Below are 26690 nucleotides of genomic sequence, written 5' to 3'. Positions count from 1 at the left end.
ATTCATTCATTACATATAGAATCCCCTATTCATTCATTAGGATCTCTGTGGGCCTCGTACTAAAGATGTGTTATTTAACTTTTACAATGTATTACCTTCTACTGTAGCATGAACACAACCTGTCATGATGTTTTCATCAGATTGTCAAACAATCACTTCAAAGGGCTCCTTTACATGTTCATCCAGTCTCAACATGTCTCCAGCCTCCAAACAGTGGTGGATGCAAAGAGACCTTTGTTACACAAAACACCAACAAGTGTGATGACATTTTGGTGATTGTCATTAGGCCAGAATTTATGCGTCCACTACTGTCCACGCGGGTCTCAGTGTCAGCCATCCATCTCAGCCTCGGCAACATTTTGTTTTCATTATTGTGATAGGCTCATGTTTTACCGGTATGGAATACCCTCACTATGTATTTAAACAGCAGATAAGTTGAGCCTCACACTTCAACGCTCTTAGTTGTTGTGGAAATTGACCCACTATGCTGTTTACTTTCTGCATCTACGTCATATCGCTGAGTCTACCTTTAACATCCCTCCATTTCCCCCTTAAAATTCTACCAAATATACAGTATTCAGCAAATGAACTAAATCAAGAAAATACTGAGGAAAATCATACAAAGTTAAATGTTTGAGGAACACAGAATCTCAGGTGACAGAATCTCATATTCAAGACAGAGGTAAACATTAACAGAAGATTGTCCCTTCAGCTGGGTACTGTAGAATTTTAAAAATAACATAAGGTAACATTTTAATCAAAGTTCTGCTTACAAAGTACTTATACACCTTTGTTTGTTAACCATAGTTAACCATATTAAACAATCAATCATAAGTTTAGAAGTAGACCTTCAAATAACATGTTACCAGACGATGCACTCATATGGTTTTGTGCTGACACTGCACCCAGTTGAACAAGCAACATGTTTGATTAAATAAAGCAAATATATAATAGTCTTGCATTATAAATACAGAATAACAACATACAGTACAAGTCAAAGAAACAGCTTAAAACCGCTGCTTATTTTCAGCTGTTTCTCTGTATCCATTTTGCTACATATCAGTCTAACACAACAGACCTGCTCAAACCTTGACAGAACACAAATCACCAGAATCAAAAACATATCAATAATGCCTTGTCTTTCAACAAACATCCCTCAATGTCAATACACCATTTTACCTCATTCTGTCACACAGTATTCAACATCAACAGGTTTGGTGTAGAAGTTACCCGTAGGCACAGATCTAGGATCAGCTTAGCCTCTCCAAAACCTAACCTTCACCATTAGGGGGCAGAAACACTAAACTGGTCATAGCTCAGTGTCTAGGGGGCAGCTTCACCTAACTCCCATGTGTCCAGTGTGAGTTGTAACTGAACAGGAGCTGCAGGTACAGACTGAAGCCAATAGGGGTCAGTGTTGTATGTGTGGTCAGCTAGGTGCTGGAGCCAGTGGTGAATGTAGCGGTTGGTTGACGGGACGGGTCTGAGACAGACGGGTTCATAATGATTCTGAAAGATCGCTATGTCCAAATCAGCCAACACAGTTAGAGTAGCAGCAGCCCATCTACCCCTTTCAATGACACTTCTCTCTCTCTTTCTCTCCTTCTATCCCTCTCTCTCCTTTTCTGTCCTATCTGTCTGTCCTTTTCTCTCTGTTTGACAGTATACAGTATCTCTCTCTCTCCGTTTGTCTCTCGGCGTCTTTGTGGTGTCTTCTGTTTCTCTTTCTACACCTCTCTCAACTTCAGTCTCTCAATGTTGTCCTTTTCCCTAAATCATGTACTTACCTTTCTCTACTTTGGTCTCTTTCCATATGAAGCCTGTCTCTCTTTCTGCCTCTCTCTCCCTCTGTCTGTCCCTGACTTCCTGTGGATCCCAGGTCACTTCCTGTCCCCTCTGTCTGTCGCCTCCCTAGTTAGTGTGGGTGGGTTGTGAGAGGGAGGATCGGTGGGTCAGGGGGGAGGGGCAGCCGCCAGGGTTGCCCTCAGGGTCATTGTCAGGGGAGACGAGCTGCAGGGCTACTTCGTTCTCGTAGCAGAAGGAGGAGCGTGAGCCCTGGATGTACTTCTGCTCGGCCAACTCTTTAGCGCTGCAAGAGGGTGTGCTGGGAATCTCATAGGTCCGGTGGAAGAACGAGTAGTCCACCTGGATAAGAAAAAGAGAGGGGTCACTCTGGGTAAGAAAAAGAGAGGGGTCACTCTGGGTAAGAAAAAGAGAGGGGTCACTCTGGGTAAGAAAAAGAGAGGGGTCACTCTGGGTAAGAAAAAGAGAGGGGTCACTCTGGGTAAGAAAAAGAGAGGGGTCACTCTGGGTAAGAAAAAGAGAGGGGTCACTCTGGGTAAGAAAAAGAGAGGGGTCACTCTGGGTAAGAAAAAGAGAGGGGTCACTCTGGATAAGAAAAAGAGAGGGGTCACTCTGGGTAAGAAAAAGAGAGGGGTCACTCTGGATAAGGTAAAAAAGAGAGGGGTCACTCTGGATAAGAAAAAGAGAGGGGTCACTCTGGGTAAGAAAAAGAGAGGGGTCACTCTGGATAAGAAAAAGAGAGGGGTCACTCTGGGTAAGAAAAAGAGAGGGGTCACTCTGGATAAGAAAAAGAGAGGGGTCACTCTGGATAAGAAAAAGAGAGGGGTCACTCTAAGAAAAAGAGAGGGGGGTAAGAAAAAGAGAGGGGTCACTCTGGGTAAGAAAAAGAGAGGGGTCCCTCTGGGTAAGAAAAAGAGAGGGGTCACTCTGGGTAAGAAAAAGAGAGGGGTCACTCTGGGTAAGAAAAAGAGAGGGGTCACTCTGGATAAGAAAAAGAGAGGGGTCACTCTGGGTAAGTAAAAAAGAGAGGGGTCACTCTGGATAAGAAAAAGAGAGGGGTCACTCTGGGTAAGAAAAAGAGAGGGGTCACTCTGGATAAGAAAAAGAGAGGGGTCACTCTGGATAAGAAAAAGAGAGGGGTCACTCTGGGTAAGAAAAAGAGAGGGGTCACTCTGGATAAGAAAAAGAGAGGGGTCACTCTGGATAAGAAAAAGAGAGGGGTCACTCTGGATAAGAAAAAGAGAGGGGTCACTCTGGATAAGAAAAAGAGAGGGGTCACTCTGGATAAGAAAAAGAGAGGGGTCACTCTGGATAAGAAAAAGAGAGGGGTCACTGGATAAGAAAAAGAGAGGGGTCACTCTGGATAAGAGTGTCTGCTGAATGGCTAAAATGTAGAGAAAAGGGAAAACGTAACAACGAAGCTAGAGGATGAGAAACTCTTTCCTCTTCTGTTTCTATAGGACCTCTCCCCCTCTTACCTGGTAACAGTTCTTCCTCTCGAAGAGCACAGGTTCGAAGCGGTGACCCCAGAGGATCTCGGAAGCGAGGTAGGAGCTGCGACACTGTGTGGTCATGGCTGTGGCCTCCACCATACCCTCCAGAATGACCACCACCTCCAGCTCCGCGTCGCCCTCCAGAGTCCGACGGTCCATCTCGAAAAACGGCGACTCATCGTTGATCTCGTGGACGATGGTTACCGGGGAAACCAAGAAGATGCGGTCGGTTCCTGTGTCGAATCCCACGTTGATGTCCTCGTTGTCCAGCGGGAGGAACTCTCCCTCTGGGGTCACCCTCGGCTGGGGGAGGGGGAAAGAACAGGGGTAGAGAAAGGGAAGTACAGATGGTATGAGGTTAGTGATTAAGTGTTTAGTTTTTACATTGTTTACAGGAACATATTGTATTGTTCAGTCTAAAGTCTTAAGTGTTACGTTCCACAGAAAGCTCTCGCCTGCCTATATTTCTTGGCTGCACCAGTCTGCAGCCATACTCCACAGGCCTAGGCTTACTACACAACCTTCTTCAGGAGTCAATCCCCAGCCTCAGCACTGAGAAACACCAGTCTACAGCCATACTCCACAGGCCTAGGCTTACTACACAACCTTTTTCAGGAGTCAATCCCCAGCCTCAGCACTGAGAAACACCAGTCTACAGCCATACTCCACAGGCCTAGGCTTACTACACAACCTTCTTCAGGAGTCAATCCCCAGCCTCAGCACTGAGAAACACCAGTCTACAGCCATACTCCACAGGCCTAGGCTTACTACACAACCTTTTTCAGGAGTCAATCCCCAGCCTCAGCACTGAGAAACACCAGTCTACAGCCATACTCCACAGGCCTAGGCTTACTACACAACCTTTTTCAGGAGTCAATCCCCAGCCTCAGCACTGAGAAACACCAGTCTACAGCCATACTCCACAGGCCTAGGCTTACTACACAACCTTCTTCAGGAGTCAATCCCCAGCCTCAGCACTGAGAAACACCAGTCTACAGCCAAACTCCACAGGCCTAGGCTTACTACACAACCTTTTTCAGGAGTCAATCCCCAGCCTCAGCACTGAGAAACACCAGTCTACAGCCAAACTCCACAGGCCTAGGCTTACTACACAACCTTTTTCAGGAGTCAATCCCCAGCCTCAGCACTGAGAAACACCAGTCTACAGCCAAACTCCACAGGCCTAGGCTTACTACACAACCTTTTTCAGGAGACAATCCCCAGCCTCAGCACTGAGAAACACCAGTCTACAGCCAAACTCCACAGGCCTAGGCTTACTACACAACCTTTTTCAGGAGTCAATCCCCAGCCTCAGCACTGAGAAACACCAGTCTACAGCCATACTCCACAAGCCTAGGCTTACTACACAACCTTTTTCAGGAGTCAATCCCCAGCCTCAGCACTGAGAAACACCAGTCTACAGCCAAACTCCACAGGCCTAGGCTTACTACACAACCTTTTTCAGGAGTCAATCCCCAGCCTCAGCACTGAGAAACACCAGTCTACAGCCAAACTCCACAGGCCTAGGCTTACTACACAACCTTTTTCAGGAGTCAATCCCCAGCCTCAGCACTGAGAAACACCAGTCTACAGCCATACTCCACAGGCCTAGGCTTACTACACAACCTTTTTCAGGAGTCAATCCCCAGCCTCAGCACTGAGAAACACCAGTCTACAGCCATACTCCACAGGCCTAGGCTTACTACACAACCTTCTTCAGGAGTCAATCCCCAGCCTCAGCACTGAGAAACACCAGTCTACAGCCATACTCCACAGGCCTAGGCTTACTACACAACCTTTTTCAGGAGTCAATCCCCAGCCTCAGCACTGAGAAACACCAGTCTACAGCCAAACTCCACAGGCCTAGGCTTACTACACAACCTTTTTCAGGAGCCAATCCCCAGCCTCAGCACTGAGAAACACCAGTCTACAGCCATACTCCACAGGCCTAGGCTTACTACACAACCTTTTTCAGGAGCCAATCCCCAGCCTCAGCACTGAGAAACACAATTCTGCCATGATCCCCCAAAACTTATCAAAGCTGCCCCGTCTGAACTTTGACATGATCAAGGTTTTAAGAAGATCTAAATGTCCCTCTCTTCACCTACCTGTTCTAGAGCTTTACAACCCACAGGACAATGAAAGCAGTGGTAGGTAAGGGCCACATGAAACACAATAGATACAGACCGGCAGACAATATGTCAGAACACACACCACCACGCAAACTTTCACCAAAATTGCTAACAGATGGCCAGAAAAGAGTATTATCTATATACAGTACACACACACACACACACACACACACACACACACACACACACACACACACACACACACACACACACACACACACACACACACACACACACACACACACACACACACACACACACACACACGAACACACACTCACAGACATGCACACGCACACGCACACACATGCCCACACATGCACACACGGTAAAAGAATCCTGGGGAAATTAATCCCTTGGTAAATCTTCTAAACCCCTGAGGGAGAATAAAACAAGCTCTTATTAAACACAGACATCAGAGTACAGTCCAGATGGGCTCACTGATATCACTCTCCCTCTCTCTCTCTCCCTCTCTACTTCTCCCCATCACTTTCCATCTCTCTCTCCCTCTCTCCCTCTCTACTTCTCCCCATCACTGTCCATCTCTCTTTCTCCCCATCTCTCTCTCTCTCTCTCTCTCTCTCCCTCTCTACTTCTCCCCATCTCTCTCTCTCTCTCTCTCTCTCTCTCTCTCTCTCTCTCTCGCTCTCTCTTTCTCTCTCTCTCTCTCTCTCTCTGTACAGTTACTGATGTGTCCTGCCTCTTCTACTGTTTACAGCCCCTTCAGTATCTTTACAGTTACTGATGTGTCCTGCCTCTTCTACTGTTTACAGCCCCTTCAGTATCTTTACAGCCCCTTCAGTATCTTTACAGTTACTGATGTGTCCTGCCTCTTCTACTGTTTACAGCCCCTTCAGTATCTTTACAGTTACTGATGTGTCCTGCCTCTTCTACTGTTTACAGCCCCTTCAGTATCTTTACAGCCCCTTCAGTATCTTTACAGTTACTGATGTGTCCTGCCTCTTCTACTGTTTACAGCCCCTTCAGTATCTTTGCTCCCTTCTTTCATCCATCAACCGATCTTCTTCTTCTCTCCTTTCTTACCTTCAATAGCTGTGCACGTACGTGTGCCTCTACCAGGTGGCTCTTGCGTAGGTTCCCCACCCTCCACATCATGCAGAGTTTCCCGTCTCTCAGCGCCACCACTGCCGTGTCAGAGAACAACAGCGTCTCGTTACGCTTCTTGGGCTTAGCGATCTTCGCCATGACCGCTCCGATGATGAAGGCGTCGATGATGCAGCCCACAATGCACTGCAAAACGACCGCCATCACCGCCAGGGGGCAGGCCTCAGTCACGCTGCGGAAGCCGTAACCAATGGACGTCTGCGTCTCCAGGGAGAACAGGAAGGCCGCCATAAAGCTGTTCACCTGAACAAAACACGTTTCCTCCACTTCCACCACCGCCCCTGCTCCGGACTCATCTCCTCCCCCGGAAGAGGCACCCGAGCTGGGGTTGAGGCGGATGGCGAAGTCCCCGTGCGCGGCGGCAATGAGCCAGAAGGCGAAGCCAAAGAGCAGCCAGGAGAGGAGGAAGGAGAGGCAGAAGATGACTAGCATCCAACGCCAGCGGATGTCCACGCAGGTGGTGAAGAGGTCGCTGAGGTAACGCTGGCCTCTCTCGCTCATGTTGACGAAGGTGACGTTGCAGCGCCCGTCCTTGCCCACAAAGCGGTGGCGGGGCCGGCGTCTAGAGCGCCGGGTGGGCCGGCGGCTTGAGGAGGAAGGGGATGACAGTGTTGAATCTCGGTCCGAGGACGAACAGCCTTCTCCCCTTCTCCCCAGACTTCCGCCCCTCCCGCCCCTCAGTCCTGAGCGCCCTCCTCCTTTCATCGATCCTTCCCCTCCTCCTGCCTCCAGGGCTCCGCTGGGCCTCCGTGCATTGCTGCCGTTGCCCTGCAGGGGGAGTGCTTTGCCATTTCGGTTGTGTGTGGGAGAGAGACTGGTGGGGCTCCCTGAGCCTCCCGTGCTCCCCCCCACCCTGGCCGTGTCAGCAACACTCAGAGCCAGCTTAATGACTTCCTCCTCGTCTGCCAGCCCGTCAACCACTGCACTGAAACGTCGCTTAACACGCGCCGCTCCCATGGTGCTAAATACAATGTCTTACGCTGATGAAGCTGTAGTCTCAACTCCTATGTGCTTGTGAGTTTTTGACCACCTAGGTATTGATAAGAACCCGGTGTTCTGTACTTCTTTCCAGTTCCACTGTTTCTATGGTGAAAAGTAATCCATCTGATGTGGTAAAGGTAAATCCATGAGGAAAAACTGTATCCAGCAGTAGATGACTTCCCTCACTTCCCGGATCATTGTTCCACTAACTTTTTATTAACAGTCAGGGTTACTCACAGCTCTACAGTGTCCTGATTCACAGTCTTCCTTCCATTCTCTTGAAGGAAACTCAGTGGTCAAGTTGTTGCTGTATGGTCCTCTGGTCAGAAACGTATTCCACAGCAGCAGATAGACAGTCTCGCAGTAATACTGTATAGTCCCTGTAGTACTTACACTCCTTTGGGCTGAAGAGGGAGGTTACGCACGTGTCCAGGGTATCAACAGGAGGGACCCATAGTCTGTGGCCATCTTACAAGGAAGCAGGAGTTTAGCTGACAGTTTGAAACAGCACAAGGGAAACACACTGATCAGGCTACAGGAACTGAGAAGCTTGAAAGGATGAGAGCTTGGGATACAATGGGGTAGTAGTAATGAGGATATATACTCCCCACATTCACTAAAGTGCAATATGACAATACAGAGTCCAGGGATAGATCCACAGTACAGTACAGTCAAACGGTGTCTATGTTTCTAACACGTATCTAACATGCAACCAGCAGAGAAAAGAATAGCATGCTGTTTCTTACGTTCCATGATCTTCACTTCCCAGTGGTTTGGTCATGGAAAATACACAAGGCAGATTGAAACAGAGGAGGAACTCCTTAGACTATTGATTCAGATAATGGTACACAATTCCAATACATTCACTTCCTATCAGTCAGAGTATGTTCCTCCACCCTTTTATATCTATGTTTCCTTTGCTACAGGGCCTTGGAACACATTTATGAGCTACAGTAGCCATGCACTGTGTAAATTATACTCACTCAGTGTCTCTCACAAGTGGGAGACTGTGACCAGCAGTTTCCCCTCAAATCCAAGTATCTTTTCCAAGCCACAAAAGTCCTCAAATGTCAGTGGTGAGTTCTTGGCACAACAAAAGCAGACTTTTAGAGACATTTGAAATATGTTTGTGGCTCTCTCAGGTGACTGCTGGATATCCTATTCCTGAGAGTCTCTGTGTTTCTCCTAAAGGCATTGTCAATTCAGTACAGAACACACTGCACAGACTGACTACTGACCAGATCAGCTACATGATATTAACTCAGTGTTGTAAAAATGTATACAACAATAAGGAGACTTACTCTCCACTACAACTGCATGGGAGAATTCTCTATAATAGAGGGAGTGAGGGAAAGAGAGTGAGAAAGACAATACATAAAAGGAGAGAGAATTAAATTACTTGACTAGAACGCCAAGGCATGTACAATTGTGTGTACTTTCTGTGTACTTATTGTTGTGTACCATCCTATACATATGACACCAGGATTAATTCTATACAACACCTATTATAGAGTCAAAGTGAATGTGTAGGAGGAGCAGAATCCTATTGGCCGGTTGTGGGGAAAGAGGGGAGGGGTAACAGGCACACAGGGCATACACCCGTGGATGACCTCTACAAAAACTCAGAGCTCAAAGGTTATTTCAGAGGTCAAATCCTGTCCAATCCTGGGACGGGAGGTGCCGTGTCCTTGTTTTTTCCAAACGGGTTGGTTTTAGTTCTCTCCTCTTGGTTCAAATGTCACACTCAACACCCCTGCTTGACAGAGAACACACATGTTTATCCATTTCAGAAAAGCTTCCAGTCTAATTCCTTTGGAAAAATGTGCCAATAATGTGAAGAGGACGTGCAAGGAAAACTGGGTAAAAACAACAACCCACTGAGGCAAACAAAGGTAATATTTTGGGAAGAGAGATTTTTTTGTTTGTTGCATGCCAAATCCCTTAGGGATAAAAAAAAAACAAAGAAAACTCAAAAGGTTTGATTCAGGGCAAATCCAAATGACATAAAAAAGGTTTGGTTGCGATATTAGACTTTACCTTCCGTACACATTTCCAGTGGACTGTGGTTTTCGAACGCTGGCAAGTCTTTGACCCCCAGTGAACAATGTTACTAGGTCCCTGAGGAACAGTTCAACCCTTCACCAGCTCCCTGAGGACAGTTTACAGTGTAACACCTTGACCAGATCACTGAGGACACCCTGACTAAGAGCAACGAAGGCACAACACAGGAGACAGTCGTTACCTGGTGTCCAAGGTTTACACAGAGACAGATGTTACCTGGTGTCCAAGGTTTACACAGAGACAGATGTTACCTACTGTCCTAGGTTTACACAGAGACAGATGTTACCTACTGTCCTAGGTTTACACAGAGACAGGTGTTACCTACTGTCCTAGGTTTACACAGAGACAGGTGTTACCTACTGTCCTAGGTTTACAGAGACAGGTGTTACCTACTGTCCTAGGTTTACACAGAGACAGGTGTTACCTAGTGTCCTAGGTTTACACAGAGACAGGTGTTACCTACTGTCCTAGGTTTACACAGAGACAGATGTTACCTACTGTCCTAGGTTTACACAGAGACAGGTGTTACCTACTGTCCTAGATTTACACAGAGACAGATGTTACCTACTGTCCTAGGTTTACATAGAGACAGGTGTTACCTACTGTCCTAGGTTTACACAGAGACAGGTGTTACCTACTGTCCTAGGTTTACACAGAGACAGGTGTTACCTACTGTCTTAGGTTTACACAGAGACAGATGTTACGTACTGTCCTAGGTTTACACAGAGACAGATGTTACCTACTGTCCTAGGTTTACACAGAGACAGGTGTTACCTACTGTCCTAGGTTTACACAGAGACAGGTGTTACCTGCTGTCCTAGGTTTACACAGAGACAGGTGTTACCTACTGTCCTAGGTTTACACAGAGACCGGTGTTACCTACTGTCCTAGGTTTACACAGAGACAGGTGTTACCGTTTGTCCAAGGTTTACACAGAGACAGATGTTACCTACTGTCCTAGGTTTACACAGAGACAGGTGTTACCTACTGTCCTAGGTTTACACAGAGACAGGTGTTACCTACTGTCCTAGGTTTACACAGAGACAGATGTTACCTACTGTCCTAGATTTACACAGAGACAGGTGTTCCCTACTGTCCTAGGTTTACACAGAGACAGGTGTTACCTGCTGTCCTAGGTTTACACAGAGACAGGTGTTACCTGCTGTCCTAGGTTTACACAGAGACAGGTGTTACCTACTGTCCTAGATTTACACAGAGACAGGTGTTACCTACTGTCCTAGGTTTACACAGAGACAGATGTTACCTACTGTCCTAGATTTACACAGAGACAGGTGTTCCCTACTGTCCTAGGTTTACACAGAGACAGGTGTTACCTACTGTCCTAGGTTTACACAGAGACAAATGTTACCTACTGTCCTAGGTTTACACAGAGACAGGTGTTACCTGCTGTCCTAGGTTTACACAGAGACAGGTGTTACCTACTGTCCTAGATTTACACAGAGACAGGTGTTACCTACTGTCCTAGGTTTACACAGAGACAGGTGTTACCTGCTGTCGTAGGTTTACACAGAGACAGATGTTACCTACTGTCCTAGATTTACACAGAGACAGATGTTACCTACTGTCCTAGGTTTACACAGAGACAGGTGTTACCTACTGTCCTAGGTTTACACAGAGACAAATGTTACCTACTGTCCTAGGTTTACACAGAGACAGATGTTACCTGCTGTCCTAGGTTTACACAGAGACAGGTGTTACCTACTGTCCTAGATTTACACAGAGACAGGTGTTACCTACTGTCCTAGGTTTACACAGAGACAGGTGTTACCTACTGTCCTAGGTTTACACAGAGACAGATGTTACCTGTTGTCCAAGGTTTACACAGAGACAGGTGTTACCTGTTGTCCTAGGTTTACACAGAGACAGGTGTTACCTGCTGTCCTAGGTTTACACAGAGACAGATGTTACCTACTGTCCTAGATTTACACAGAGACAGGTGTTGTCATGTCACACAAACAGTAAGAGAGGGGAGAAGAGAAGAGAAGCCTCTACAACAAGTGGAAGTGGGGAAAGAGATCCCTCCTAAAGTGAGAGGTGACGTAGGGGTTCATTTTGACTGGTCTGCTGCCCTCCCTCTCTCAGGCATAGTAACAGGAATTTAGGGGCTGCACTTCTGAGAAAGTAGAGAACACACAATCCTTCTCTCTTTCCTTCTTTCTCTGGCGTTTTCTTCTTTTGCTCAGTCAGTCGTCACGTTTTTTATCCCGTCTGGTTTCTTATCCCGTTTTGTTCCTCCCATGACACCTCTCCTGTGTCCTTGCCAACCTGGTAATAACATGACAATACAGACCAACCAACAATCAGCATAAACAGAGATACAACCATGACTTCAGATCTCCTTTGTGAAAACAGATGCTCTGATGATGTAAGCAGGTAGGTCTTGTCTTGTGGACATTCTGAGAATGTAAGTCGGTAAGGAGCAAAAGGGCAGGATGGACTCACCGTCTCTAACCCTCCATGGTTTTCATCTTCATTTGTAATAGCTTAATGAAAACCCATAATAAAACCAATAAAATCATGTAATCAGTAACCTGTTCGTTGAGACTTGGTCTGTCTGGGTGCTCTGGCGTAGCTCTTGTAACACAACAAATATTCCTGTGTCCAGTTTACTGGGAGTGTTGATGTTGCGTCACTTCTTGGAAAGAATGGGAATAAATGTCTCCGGAATTACAAATGAAAATGTCTCCATCATGGAACCTGGAATAAAAAGAAACAGAGGGTGGAATAAGAGAACCACTTCCATTGGGATAGTTTACTGTATATCTTTACGGTCATATTGTATGACCCATACAGGTGAATAAGCTGTGAATTTGGGCCCCAATACTGTACATCTTGACGGTTATTGCAAACACACACACATGTTTATTTTACTATCCTTCTGGGGACCAAACAATTGAATCCCAAATCCTACTTTCCATAGCCCTTAACCCTAACGCTAACCTTAACTGCAAAATCCTAACCTTAAAACTAACCCAAACTCTAACCCTGAACCCTAACTTTAACACTAATTCTAACACCTAAGCCTAAAAAAGCCTAAGGGGACTGGTGGAATGTCTCCAATTTTCCTTGTATTACTTACTATCTTTGTGAGGACTTCTGGTCCCCACAAGGATAGCAAAACCAAACCACACACACACACGTGTATTTGTGAGTCAGCGAGGGAATTACATATCCCATATACTAGCCTGGGGCCTGGGGCATGGGGCCTGGGGCCTGGGTAATGGGGCATGGGGCCTGGGCCATGGGGCCTGGGGCCTGGGGCCTGGGGCCTGGGGCCTGGGGCCATTCCATTGTCATGCTATAGTCCACTGCCATTCTGCTATGGATCACAACACTGCAGTGTACATGGTGCTGTATCACATGGAAACAACTACAGAGGAATGCTGATGTGTTACCGAGGCAACATTTGATGAATCATGCTGCTAAAGTAGGACAAGGAGAAAGAGGGAGGAGACTCCAGTCACCCAAGTCATAGACTGTTCTCTCTGCTACCGCACGGCAGGCGGTACCGGAGCGCCAAGTCTAGGTCCAAAAGGCTCCTTATCAGCTTTGACCCCCAAGCCATAAGACTGCTGAACAATTCATCAAATGGCCACCAGACTATTTACATTGACACCCATTTGTTTTTACACTGCTGCTACTCGCTGTTTATTATCTATGGATAGTATCTTCACCCCAACCTAGATGTACAAATTACCTCTAACCTGTACCCCCGCATACTGACTCGGTACTGGTACTCCCTGTTTATTATCTATGGATAGTATCTTCACCCCAACCTAGATGTACAAATTACCTCTAACCTGTACCCCCGCACATTGACCCCTGTATATAGCCTCGTTATTGTTATTTTAGAATGAGACAGAGAGGAGGGGGTGAACCATAGTATATTGAATGAGAGAGTAGAGGGGGTGAACCGTAGTATATAGAATGAGAAAGAGAGAAGAGGGGGTGAACCGTAGTATATAGAATGAGACAGAGTAGAGGGGGTGAACCGTAGTATATAGAATGAGACAGAGAGAGGAGGGGGTGAACCGTAGTATATAGAATGAGAGAGTAGAGGGGGTGAACCGTAGTATATAGAATGAGACAGAGAGAAGAGGGGGTGAACCGTAGTATATAGAATGAGACAGAGAGAAGAGGGGGTGAACCGTAGTATATAGAATGAGAGAGTAGAGGGGGTGAACCGTAGTATATAGAATGAGACAGAGTAGAGGGGGTGAACCGTAGTATATAGAATGAGACAGAGTAGAGAGGGTGAACCGTAGTATATAGAATGAGACAGAGTAGAGGGGGTGAACCGTAGTATATAGAACGAGACAGAGAGAGAGAGGGTGAACCGTAGTATATAGAATGAGACAGAGTAGAGAGGGTGAACCGTAGTATATAGAATGAGACAGAGTAGTAGGGGGGTGAACCGTAGTATATAGAATGAGACAGAGAGAGAGGGGGTAAACCGTAGTATATAGAATGAGACAGAGTAGAGGGGGTGAACCGTAGTATATAGAATGAGACAGAGAGAAGAGGGGGTAAACCGTAGTATATAGAATGAGACAGAGAGAGGAGGGGGTGAACCGTAGTATATAGAATGAGACAGAGAGAAGAGGGGGTAAACCGTAGTATATAGAATGAGACAGAGTAGAGGGGGTGAACCGTAGTATATAGAATGAGACAGAGAGAAGAGGGGGTAAACCGTAGTATATAGAATGAGACAGAGTAGAGGGGGTGAACCGTAGTATATAGAATGAGACAGAGAGAGGAGGGGGTGAACCGTAGTATATAGAATGAGATAGAGAGAAGAGGGGGTGAACCGTAGTATATAGAGTGAGACAGAGAGAAGAGGGGGTGAACCGTAGTATATAGAATGAGACAGAGAGAGGAGGGGGTGAACTGTAGTATATAGAATGAGATAGAGAGAAGAGGGGGTGAACCGTAGTATATAGAGTGAGACAGAGAGAAGAGGGGGTGAACCGTAGTATATAGAGTGAGACAGAGTAGAGGGGTTGAACCGTAGTATATAGAATGAGACAGAGTAGAGGGGGTGAACCGTAGTATATAGAATGAGACAGAGAGAGGAGGGGGTGAACCGTAGTATATAGAATGAGACAGAGAGAAGAGGGGGTGAACCGTAGTATATAGAATGAGACAGAGAGAGGAGGGGGTGAACCGTAGTATATAGAATGAGACAGAGAAGAGAGGGTGAACCGTAGAATATTGAATGAGACAGAGAGAGGAGGGGGTGAACCGTAGAATATTGAATGAGACAGAGTAGAGGGGGTGAACCGTAGAATATTGAATGAGACAGAGTAGAGGGGGTGAACCATAGTATATAGAATGAGACAGAGAAGAGAGGGTGAACCGTAGTGTATAGAATGAGACAGAGAAGAGAGGGTGAACCGTAGTATATAGAATGAGACAGAGAGAGGAGGGGGTGAACCGTAGTATATAGAATGAGACAGAGAAGAGAGGGTGAACCGTAGTATATAGAATGAGACAGAGAGAGGAGGGGGTGAACCGTAGTATATACAGTCACCGAGGTAACTGAAAAAGAGATGAAAAGGAAGAGGATTGGGTTGAGGGGCAATGTAGCCGTGATAGAGAGAACTGATAGTGAATTATAAATGAGATTGGGATGAAGACTGGGAACGGTATTGAGATCTGTGATGTGGTGATGGAATGCTGTGGATTACAGCTGGGCTCGTGACTGCAGTAATCCCCCCATGACTCTGATAATCCACTCAAGTCTTTATATAAGAACCACTCAACCACGGCCAGAGGGAGTGTACACATACAGGTAGGATACAGTAGATAACTGAATACACAGGTACGAACCACTACACATTGTTAACTTTAACTGTACACATACCGGTGATTGGCTGCAGTATATACACACAGAGAGAGAGAGAGAGAGAGAGAGAGAGAGAGAGAGAGAGAGAGAGAGAGAGAGAGAGAGAGAGAGAGAGAGACTGTGAATCCCAAACCACCCCCTAGCCCCTACCAACTCCCTTGGAGGGCCCCCCGTTGTCACGTGTTGCTGACGAAGCTCAGGGGGTGACTTCCAGAGAGTGGCAATGGGATCAACAAACCCATCAACTTCGGGACACACTCCTGACTTGAATGATACAATTCATGTCCACTTTTAAATAATAAAAAAAGCATGACATTCGAATGAACAAATCCCCCTGTCGTTTACAAGATATAAACCTCAGTAACAGTTAAACATTTCATTTGGGAGGTATTTCATCTTTTACATGTGTCAAGTTTCGAAATCCGACAAACAAATGTGGTCAGTGGTGTAAAGTAAGTAAAAATACTTTTCAAGTACTACCTAAGTCGTTTTTTGGGGTATCTGTACTTTACTTTGCTATTTATATTTTTTACAACTTTTTCTTAGACTTCACTACATTCCTTAAGAAAATATTATACTTTTTAGTCCATACATTTTCCCTGACAACCAAAGTATTCATTACATTTTGAACAGGACAGGAAAATGGTCCAATTCATGCACTGATCAACAGAACACTAAACCCGGGTCATCCCTACATCCCTACTGCCTCTGATCTGCTGGACTCATTAAAAACACATGCTTCGTTTGTAAATGATGTCTAAATGTTGGAGTCTGCCCCTGGCTATCCGTACACTTAAAAAAATAAGAAAATGGTGCCGTCTGATTGGCTTAATATAAGGAATTTGAAATGATTCATACTTTTACTTTTGATACTTAAGTATATTTAAAACCCTATACTTTTAGACTTTAACTCAGGTAGTATTTTACTGGGTAACATTCACTTTTACTTGAGTCATTTTCTATTAAGGTATCTATACTTTTACAGTGCCTTGCAAAAGTATTCACCTCCCATGGCATTTTTCCTATTTTGTTGCCTTACAACCTGGAACTAAAATATATTTTTGGGGGGTTTGTTTCATTTGATTTACACAACATGCATACCACTTTGAAGATGCAAAATATTTTTTGTGAAACATACAAGAAATAAGACAAAAAAACTGAAAACTTGAGCGTGCATAACTGTTCACCCCCCAAAGTCAATACTTTGTAGAGCCACCTTTTGCAACTACAGCTGCAAGTCTCTTGGGATATGTCTCTATAAGCTTGGCACATCTAGCCACTGGGATTTTTGCCCATTCTTCAAGGCAAAACTGCTCCAGCTCCTTCAAGTTGGATGGGTTCCTGCTGGTGTACAGCAATCTTTAAGTCATACCACAGATTCTCAATTGGATTGAGGTCTGGGCTTTGTCTAGGCCATTCCAAGACATTTAAATGTTTCCCCTTAAACCACTCGAGTGTTGCTTTAGCAGTATGCTTAGGGTCATTGTCCTGCTGGAAGGTGAATCCCTGTCCCAGTCTCAAATCTCTGGAAGACAAACAGGTTTCCCTCGAGCATTTCCCTGTATTTAGCGCCATCCATCATTCCTTCAATTCTGACCAGTTTCCTAGTCCCTGCCGATGAAAAACATCCCCACAGCATGATGCTGCCACCACCATGCTTCACTGTGGGGATGGTGTTCTCGGGGTGATGAGAGGTGTTGGGTTTGTGCCAGACATAGCGTTTTCCTTGATGGCCAAAAAGCTACATTTTAGTCTCATCTGACCAGAGTACCTTCTTCCATATGTTTGGGGAGTCTTCCACATGCCTTTTGGCGAACACCAAACGTGTCTGCTTATTTTTTTTTTTAAGCAATGGCTTTTTTCTGGCCACTCTTCCTTAAAGCCCAGCTCTGTGGAGTGTACGGCTTAAAGTGGTCCTATGGACAGATACTCCAATCTCCGCTGTGGAGCTTTGCAGCTCCTTCAGGGTTATCTTTGGTCTCTTTGTTGGCTCTCTGATTAATGCCCTCCTTGCCTGGTCTGTGAGTTTTGGGGGTCTGCCCTCTCTTGACAGGTTTGTTGTGGTGCCATATTCTTTCTATTTTTAATAATGGATTTAATGGTGCTCCGTGGGATGTTCAAAGTTTCTGATATTTTTTTATAACCCAACCCTGATCTGTACTTCTCCACAACTTTGTCCCTGACCTGTTTGGAGAGCTCCTTGGTCTTAAATGGTGTTGCTTGCTTGGTGGTGCCCCTTGTTTAGTGGTGTTGCAGACTCCGGGGCCTTTCAGAACAGGTGTATATATACTGAGATCATGTGACAGATCATGTGACACTTAGATTGCATGCAGGTGAACTTTATTTAATTCATTATGTGACTTCTGAATGTAATTGGTTATTTTTTTACTTCACCAATTTTGACTATTTTGTGTATGTCCATTACATGAAATCCAAATAAAATCAATTTACATTACAGGTTGTAATGCAACAAAATAGGAAAAACGCCAAGGGGGTGAGTACTTTTGCGAGGCACTGTACTCTAGTATGACAATTGGGTACTTTTTCCACTACTGCATGTGACAAATAATTAGACACCTCCTACATTCTTTTGTGTGAAACTGCACAAACTCTAAAATAAGTGGTGCCTAATGGAATTCCACTTAGTTCTGAAACCAGCAGCATTGCTGGAACGGTTTAAGTGGTTATCGGAGGGTCTAAATAGCACCTACACCCTCCATCATTTTCACTTCCTCAGCTTAGTTACACTGGTAGAGAGGCGTGTGAACGCACAAATGGAGGGCAGAGGGGGTGATTTGGGATTCAGCTAGAGAGAGAGAGAAAAAGTGAGAGAGAGGTGACAGGGAAGGTGTCCCTGTGAAATTGCGATGTGTGACCCTAACCTTTGCCTGCAGCAGTATACTCTATGTAAGCTAGGCACAGAATGTGACCTGCTCTGTTGTGTTGGTTAACTTCATTATCAGTGGGTCAATTGATTATCTTCTTGGACAGACACAGAACAGCCATCAGAACATCACATTCTGTCCTCTACACAGAGGGCTTTATCGACTAACCATCTATAAGCCTATTTTCAAGGAGCAACTGATATGTCCTAAACAGTGATGTAGTGGTAAAAAAAGGTGGGTGAACAATAAACTCCAGTGGTAAACTATAAACTCCAGTGGTAAACTATAAACCCCAGTGGTAAACTATAAACCCCAGAGGTAAACTATAAACTCCAGTGGTAAACTATAAACTCCACTGGTAAACTATAAACCCCAGTGGTAAACTATAAACTCCACTGGTAAACTATAAACTCCGGTGGTAAACTATAAACTCCAGTGGTAAACTATAAACTCCACTGGTAAACTATAAACTCCAGTGGTAAACTATAAACTCCGGTGGTAAACTATAAACTCCAGTGGTAAATTATAAACCCCAGAGGTAAACTATAAACCCCAGAGGTAAACTATAAACCCCAGTGGTAAACTATAAACTCCAGAGGTAAACTATAAACTCCAGTGGTAAACTATAAACTCCAGAGGTAAACTATAAACTCCACTGGTAAACTATAAACTCCAGTGGTAAACTATAAACTTCAGTGGTAAACTATAAACTCCAGAGGTAAACTATAAACTCCAGTGGTAAACTATAAACTCCAGTGGTAAACTATAAACTCCAGAGGTAAACTATAAACTCCAGTGGTAAACTATAAACTCCAGTGGTAAACTATAATCTCCAGTGGTAAACTATAAACTCCAGTGGTAAACTATAAACTCCAGTGGTAAACTATAAACCCCAGAGGTAAACTATAAACTCCAGTGGTAAACTATAAACTCCACTGGTAAACTATAAACTCCAGTGGTAAACTATAAACCCCAGTGGTAAACTATAAACTCCAGTGGTAAACTATAAACTCCAGTGGTAAACTATAAACTCCAGTGGTAAACTATAAACTTCAGTGGTAAACTATAAACTCCAGTGGGTGATCAAGACAAACCACCACCAATATGAACAAAAACATTTAACATTTTTATAACAATTTGGGGTTAAACACTCCAAGTAGAGAAGTCTAAAGATAAATAATCCACATGGTGGATTCATTGAGTTACACAATGAATGAGATACATTTTGAGATACTTTAGTATAATTTGGACAGGAAACCTCATCATAGTGAGGATATTAATAGTGAGCAATATTCCCTCTAAGCTACGCGTGGGTGTGCAGCTCCCTGGGAGTGCAGCTCCCTGGGACTGCCTTGCAGAAAAATATCAGCCCTCACAGAGAAGCACGAGATTGAACTTCCCTCAACTTTCTAGTTTTCCCCTTTAGTTAACACTATCAACGTTTCCCTCTGCTGTGCGAATTGTGATCGAATCAACACAATATTAGCCACTTTCAATCCAGCGTACTGAAACAAAACTAACTACGCAAGAGATTTTCTTGTAGGAAGAGTGCATTGAGTAAGATTCTATTGCATTGACAGGCACGACTCAGGTCCATACTCTACACAGACTGGTGCACCATAACCAATCAGAGCTGCAGTATCCCTATATGCAAATAGACCATTGCCATATATGGATTTGCATGTAGCCAGTTGTGTAAATTTGTTCCTATTCTTTGCTAGTGAGTTATTAGCCCAATTATAGCTAGTTTCTAGTCAGCAACGGGGGAGTGGTTGCTTCCTACAAGAGCACAAAACGTGTGCATCTCTTTGAAAAGCAAGTAACAAACAAAAAATATATTCTAGACACTGATATCTGTTCAAAATGTTGTTTGTCTATGGATATCTAAATCTTATCAAACTTCAAAAATACATTTTCCTTAAAAGGGAGGTGTGTTCCCATAACATACCCTATTATTAGCATGTTGATTGTATTTGTAGGCCAATAGGGAAGGTAGACCATGGGGAGATGTTCATAATGAAACATATCTACTGTAAGTACTTCCATTTGTTTGATAAGAATAGCACAGATTTTCTCAGTGGACCCCACATGGGGCTCTGATCTCTAGTATGGGAACCACTGTACTAACCTTTCTCTCTGCTGGCTTCCTCTCTCTCTCTGTCTCCTCTGCCTCCTCCTCCATGCATCACAGCCTGCCTCAGCCTCACCACCGTCTGTCTCACCAGTACTCTCTGTCAAGCAGGTTTATGATGAGAGCTTAGTAGCCTGCTGAGGTCAGGCTCCATTTAACATTAGCTTCTTACTTCATCATTCTAGCCAACTAGCTAGCTGGCTAACACTAGCCAGAGCCGAGCCCTTTAACGTTACTGCAATACGAATAGAGGTCTCTGCCGGCAGCTAGCCACCTGACTGACATATCTACACTGAGTGGACAAAACATTAACAACATCTGCTCTTTCCATGACAGACTGACAAGGTGTATCCAGGTAAAAGTTATAATCCCTTATTGAGGTCACTTGTTAAATCCACTTCACTCAGTGTAGAAGGTGAGGAGACAGGTTAAAGAATGTTTTTTAAGCCTTGAGACAATTGAGACATAGATTGCGTATGTGTGTCATTCAGAGGGTGAATGTGCAAGACAAAAGATGTAAGTCCCTTTGAACGGGGTATGGTAGTACTTTGAGTTGGGGTAGTTCATGTCACGTCTCACTGGCCCTTACCCCAATCTGACTACACTACCCTGTCCCAACTACACTACCCCAATCTGACTACACTACCGTGTCCTGACTAAACTACCCTGCCCTGACTACACTACCCTGTCCTAACTACACTACCCTGTCCTGATTACACTACCCCAATCTGACTACACGACCCTGTCCTGACTACACTACCCTGTCCTGACTAAACTACCCTGTCCTGACTAAACTACCCTGCCCTGACTACACTACCCTGTCCTGACTACACTACCCTGTATTGACTACACTACCCCATCCCGACTACATTACTCCGACGTGATTACACTACCCCATCCTGACTACACTACCCCATCCAGACATCACTACCCCATCCTGACAACACTACCACGTCCTGACAACACTACCCCACCCTGACAACATTACACCATCCTGACAACACTACCCCAGCCTGACAACACTACCTCATCCTGACAACACTACCCCAACCTGAAAACACTACCCCACCCTGACAACATTACACCATCCTGACAACACTACCCCAGCCTGACAACACTACCTCATCCTGACAACACTACCCCATCCTTTCAACACTACCCCAACCTGACAACACTACCCCAACCTGACAACACTACCCCAGCCTGACAACACTACCCCATCCTTTCAACACTACCCCAACCTGACAACACTACCCCGTCCTGACAACACTACCACATCCTGACAACACAACCCCATCCTGACAACACTACCACATACTGACTACACCACCACATGCTGACTACACTACCCCATCCTGACCACACTATACCATCCTGACTACACTACCCCATCCTGACTACACTACCCCATCCTGACTACACTACCTCCTCCTGACAACACTACCCCATCCTGACTACACTACCCCATCCTGACAACACTACCCCATACTGACAACACTACCCCATCCTGACTACACTACCCCATCCTGACCACACTACCCCATCCTGACCACACTACCCCATCCTGACCACACTACCCCATCCTGACAGCACTAACCCATTCTGACAACACTACCCCATCCTGGCCACAAAACCCCATCCTGACAACACTACCCCATCCTGACAACACTACCTCATCCTGACCACACTACCCCATCCTGACAACACTACTCCAGCCTGACAACACTACCCCATCCTGACTACACTACCCCATCCTGACTACACTACCTCATCCTGACTACACTACCCCATCCTGACTACACTACCCCGTCCTGACTACACTACCCCATCCTGACTACACTACCTTCCTTACTACACTACCCCATCCTGACTACACTACCTCATCCTGACAACACTACCCCAGGACAACACTACCCCATCCTGACAACACTACCTCATCCTGACTACACTACCAAATCCTGACAACACTACCCCATCCTGACACCCCATCCTGACTACACTACCCAATCCTGACATCACTATCCCATCCTGACTACACTACCCCATCCTGACGACACAACCCCATCCTGACTACACTACCTGATCCTGACCACACTACCCCATCCTGACAACACTACTCCAGCCTGACAACACTACCCCATCCTGACTACACTACCCCATCCTGACTACACTACCTCATCCTGACTACACTACCCCATCCTGACTACACTACCCCGTCCTGACTACACTACCCCATCCTGACTACACTACCTTCCTTACTACACTACCCCATCCTGACTACACTACCTCATCCTGACAACACTACCCCAGGACAACACTACCCCATCCTGACAACACTACCTCATCCTGACTACACTACCAAATCCTGACAACACTACCCCATCCTGACACCCCATCCTGACTACACTACCCAATCCTGACATCACTATCCCATCCTGACTACACTACCCCATCCTGACGACACAACCCCATCCTGACTACACTACCCCAGCCTGACCACACTACCCCATCCTGACTACACTACCCAATCCTGACTACACTACCTCCTCCTGACTACACTACCCCACCCTGACTACACTACCCCATCCTGACCACACTACCCCATCCTGACAACACTACCCCATCCTGACAACACTACCCCATCCTGACAGCACTAACCCATTCTGACAACACTACCCCATCCTGGCCACACTACCCCATCCTGACAACACTACCCCATCCTGACAACACTACCTCATCTTGACCACACTACCCCAACCTGACAACACTACCCCATCCTGACAACACTACCCCGTCCTGACAACACTACCACATCCTGACAACACAACCCCATCCTGACAACACTACCACATCCTGACTACACCACCACATGCTGACTACACTACCCCATCCTGACCACACTATACCACCCTGACTACACTACCCCATCCTGACTACACTACCCCATCCTGACTACACTACCTCCTCCTGACAAAACTACCCCATCCTGACTACACTACCCCATCCTGACAACACTACCCCATCCTGACAACACTACCCCATCCTGACTACACTACCCCATCCTGACCACACTACCCCATCCTGACCACACTACCCCATCCTGACAGCACTAACCCATTCTGACAACACTACCCCATCCTGGCCACACTACCCCATCCTGACAACACTACCCCATCCTGACAACACTACCCCATCCTGACAACACTACCCCATCCTTTCAACACTACCCCAACCTGACAACACTACCCCAACCTGACAACACTACCCCAGCCTGACAACACTACCCCATCCTTTCAACACTACCCCAACCTGACAACACTACCCCGTCCTGACAACACTACCACATCCTGACAACACAACCCCATCCTGACAACACTACCACATACTGACTACACCACCACATGCTGACTACACTACCCCATCCTGACCACACTATACCACCCTGACTACACTACCCCATCCTGACTACACTACCCCATCCTGACTACACTACCTCATCCTGACTACACTACCCCATCCTGACTACACTACCCCGTCCTGACTACACTACCCCATCCTGACTACACTACCTTCCTTACTACACTACCCCATCCTGACTACACTACCTCATCCTGACAACACTACCCCAGGACAACACTACCCCATCCTGACAACACTACCTCATCCTGACTACACTACCAAATCCTGACAACACTACCCCATCCTGACACCCCATCCTGACTACACTACCCAATCCTGACATCACTATCCCATCCTGACTACACTACCCCATCCTGACGACACAACCCCATCCTGACTACACTACCCCAGCCTGACCACACTACCCCATCCTGACTACACTACCCAATCCTGACTACACTACCTCCTCCTGACTACACTACCCCACCCTGACTACACTACCCCATCCTGACCACACTACCCCATCCTGACAACACTACCCCATCCTGACAACACTACCCCATCCTGACAGCACTAACCCATTCTGACAACACTACCCCATCCTGGCCACACTACCCCATCCTGACAACACTACCCCATCCTGACAACACTACCTCATCTTGACCACACTACCCCAACCTGACAACACTACCCCAGCCTGACAACACTACCCCGTCCTGACAACACTACCACATCCTGACAACACAACCCCATCCTGACAACACTACCACATACTGACTACACCACCACATGCTGACTACACTACCCCATCCTGACCACACTATACCACCCTGACTACACTACCCCATCCTGACTACACTACCCCATCCTGACTACACTACCTCCTCCTGACAAAACTACCCCATCCTGACTACACTACCCCATCCTGACAACACTACCCCATCCTGACAACACTACCCCATCCTGACTACACTACCCCATCCTGACCACACTACCCCATCCTGACCACACTACCCCATCCTGACAGCACTAACCCATTCTGACAACACTACCCCATCCTGGCCACACTACCCCATCCTGACAACACTACCCCATCCTGACAACACTACCCCATCCTGACTACACTACCCCATCCTGACTACACTACCTCATCCTGACTACACTACCCCGTCCTGACTACACTACCCCGTCCTGACTACACTACCCCATCCTGACTACACTACCTTCCTGACTACACTACCCCATCCTGACTACACTACCTCATCCTGACAACACTACCCCAGGACAACACTACCCCATCCTGACAACACTACCTCATCCTGACTACACTACCAAATCCTGACAACACTACCCCATCCTGACACCCCATCCTGACTACACTACCCAATCCTGACATCACTATCCCATCCTGACTACACTACCCCATCCTGACCACACTACCCCATCCTGACTACACTACCCCATCCTGACTACACTACCTCCTCCTGACTACACTACCCCACCCTGACTACACTACCCCATCCTGACCACACTACCCCAACCTGACAACACTACCCCATCCTGACAACACTACCCCATCCTGACCCCACTAACCCATTCTGACAACACTACCCCATCCTGGCCACACTACCCCATCCTGACAACACTACCCCATCCTGACAACACTACCTCATCCTGACAACACTACCCCATCCTGACAACACTACCCCATCCTGACTACACTACCCCATCCTGACCACACTACCCCATCCTGACCACACTACCCCATCCTGACCACACTACCCCATCCTGACAGCACTAACCCATTCTGACAACACTACCCCATCCTGGCCACAAAACCCCATCCTGACAACACTACCCCATCCTGACAACACTACCTCATCCTGACCACACTACCCCATCCTGACAACACTACTCCAGCCTGACAACACTACCCCATCCTGACTACACTACCCCATCCTGACTACACTACCTCATTCTGACTACACTACCCCATCCTGACTACACTACCCCGTCCTGACTACACTACCCCATCCTGACTACACTACCTCATCCTGACAACACTACCCCAGGACAACACTACCCCATCCTGACAACACTACCTCATTCTGACTACACTACCAAATCCTGACATCACTATCCCATCCTGACTACACTACCCCATCCTGACGACACAACCCCATCCTGACTACACTACCCCAGCCTGACCACACTACCCCATCCTGACTACACTACCCAATCCTGACTACACTACCTCCTCCTGACTACACTACCCCACCCTGACTACACTACCCCATCCTGACCACACTACCCCATCCTGACAACACTACCCCATCCTGACAGCACTAACCCATTCTGACAACACTACCCCATCCTGGCCACACTACCCCATCCTGACAACACTACCCCATCCTGACAACACTACCTCATCTTGACCACACTACCCCAACCTGACAACACTACCCCAGCCTGACAACACTACCCCGTCCTGACAACACTACCACATCCTGACAACACAACCCCATCCTGACAACACTACCACATACTGACTACACCACCACATGCTGACTACACTACCCCATCCTGACCACACTATACCACCCTGACTACACTACCCCATCCTGACTACACTACCCCATCCTGACTACACTACCTCCTCCTGACAAAACTACCCCATCCTGACAACACTACCCCATCCTGACTACACTACCCCATCCTGACAACACTACCCCATCCTGACAACACTACCCCATCTTGACTACACTACCCCATCCTGACCACACTACCCCATCCTGACCACACTACCCCATCCTG

General features: G+C 46.4%; 1 protein-coding gene and 1 long non-coding RNA gene across 4 annotated transcripts in view; both read right to left on the bottom strand.

Annotated features, from left to right (window-relative positions):
* Window positions 1-610: 610 nt before the first annotated feature.
* Window positions 611-7615, bottom strand: LOC139388555 (inward rectifier potassium channel 2-like). The gene is made up of 3 exons (XM_071135289.1): window positions 6473-7615; window positions 3282-3599; window positions 611-2145 (listed from the first exon to the last, which is right to left on the bottom strand). Exons 1-3 carry the CDS (start codon window positions 7508-7510, stop codon window positions 1912-1914), a joined length of 1590 nt encoding a protein of 529 aa, XP_070991390.1. The 5' UTR covers window positions 7511-7615; the 3' UTR covers window positions 611-1911.
* Window positions 7616-7868: 253 nt separating this feature from the next.
* Window positions 7869-26690, bottom strand: part of LOC139405740 (uncharacterized) — a 57547-nt gene continuing 38725 nt past the window's right edge. The window contains exons 2-5 of one of the 3 annotated variants that reach the window (XR_011633904.1): window positions 12059-12313; window positions 11280-11881; window positions 8281-11034; window positions 7869-8002 (exon numbers count right to left, since the gene is read on the bottom strand). This is a non-coding gene — a long non-coding RNA (uncharacterized lncRNA). Of the gene's footprint in view, window positions 8003-8280; window positions 11035-11279; window positions 11882-12058; window positions 12314-20474; window positions 20578-26690 lie in introns of those variants that run through there. The other 2 variants (XR_011633903.1, XR_011633905.1) reach the window with 2 other exon arrangements.

Source organism: Oncorhynchus clarkii, chromosome 3, assembly GCF_045791955.1.
Source record: "Oncorhynchus clarkii lewisi isolate Uvic-CL-2024 chromosome 3, UVic_Ocla_1.0, whole genome shotgun sequence".
Classification (NCBI taxonomy): Eukaryota; Metazoa; Chordata; class Actinopteri; order Salmoniformes; family Salmonidae; genus Oncorhynchus; species Oncorhynchus clarkii.
This window is presented reverse-complemented; position numbering and strand designations above follow the sequence as displayed.

Coding starts and splice junctions, on each gene's coding strand:
- LOC139388555 (XM_071135289.1), bottom strand. CDS start 7,510: ATGGGAGCGGCGCGTGTTAAGCGACGTTTCAGTGCAGTGGTTGACGGG. Junction 3,600..6,472: donor TACGTGCACAGCTATTGAAG/GTAAGAAAGGAG, acceptor CCCCTCCCCCAG/CCGAGGGTGACCCCAGAGGG. Junction 2,146..3,281: donor AGAGGAAGAACTGTTACCAG/GTAAGAGGGGGA, acceptor TTTCTTATCCAG/GTGGACTACTCGTTCTTCCA.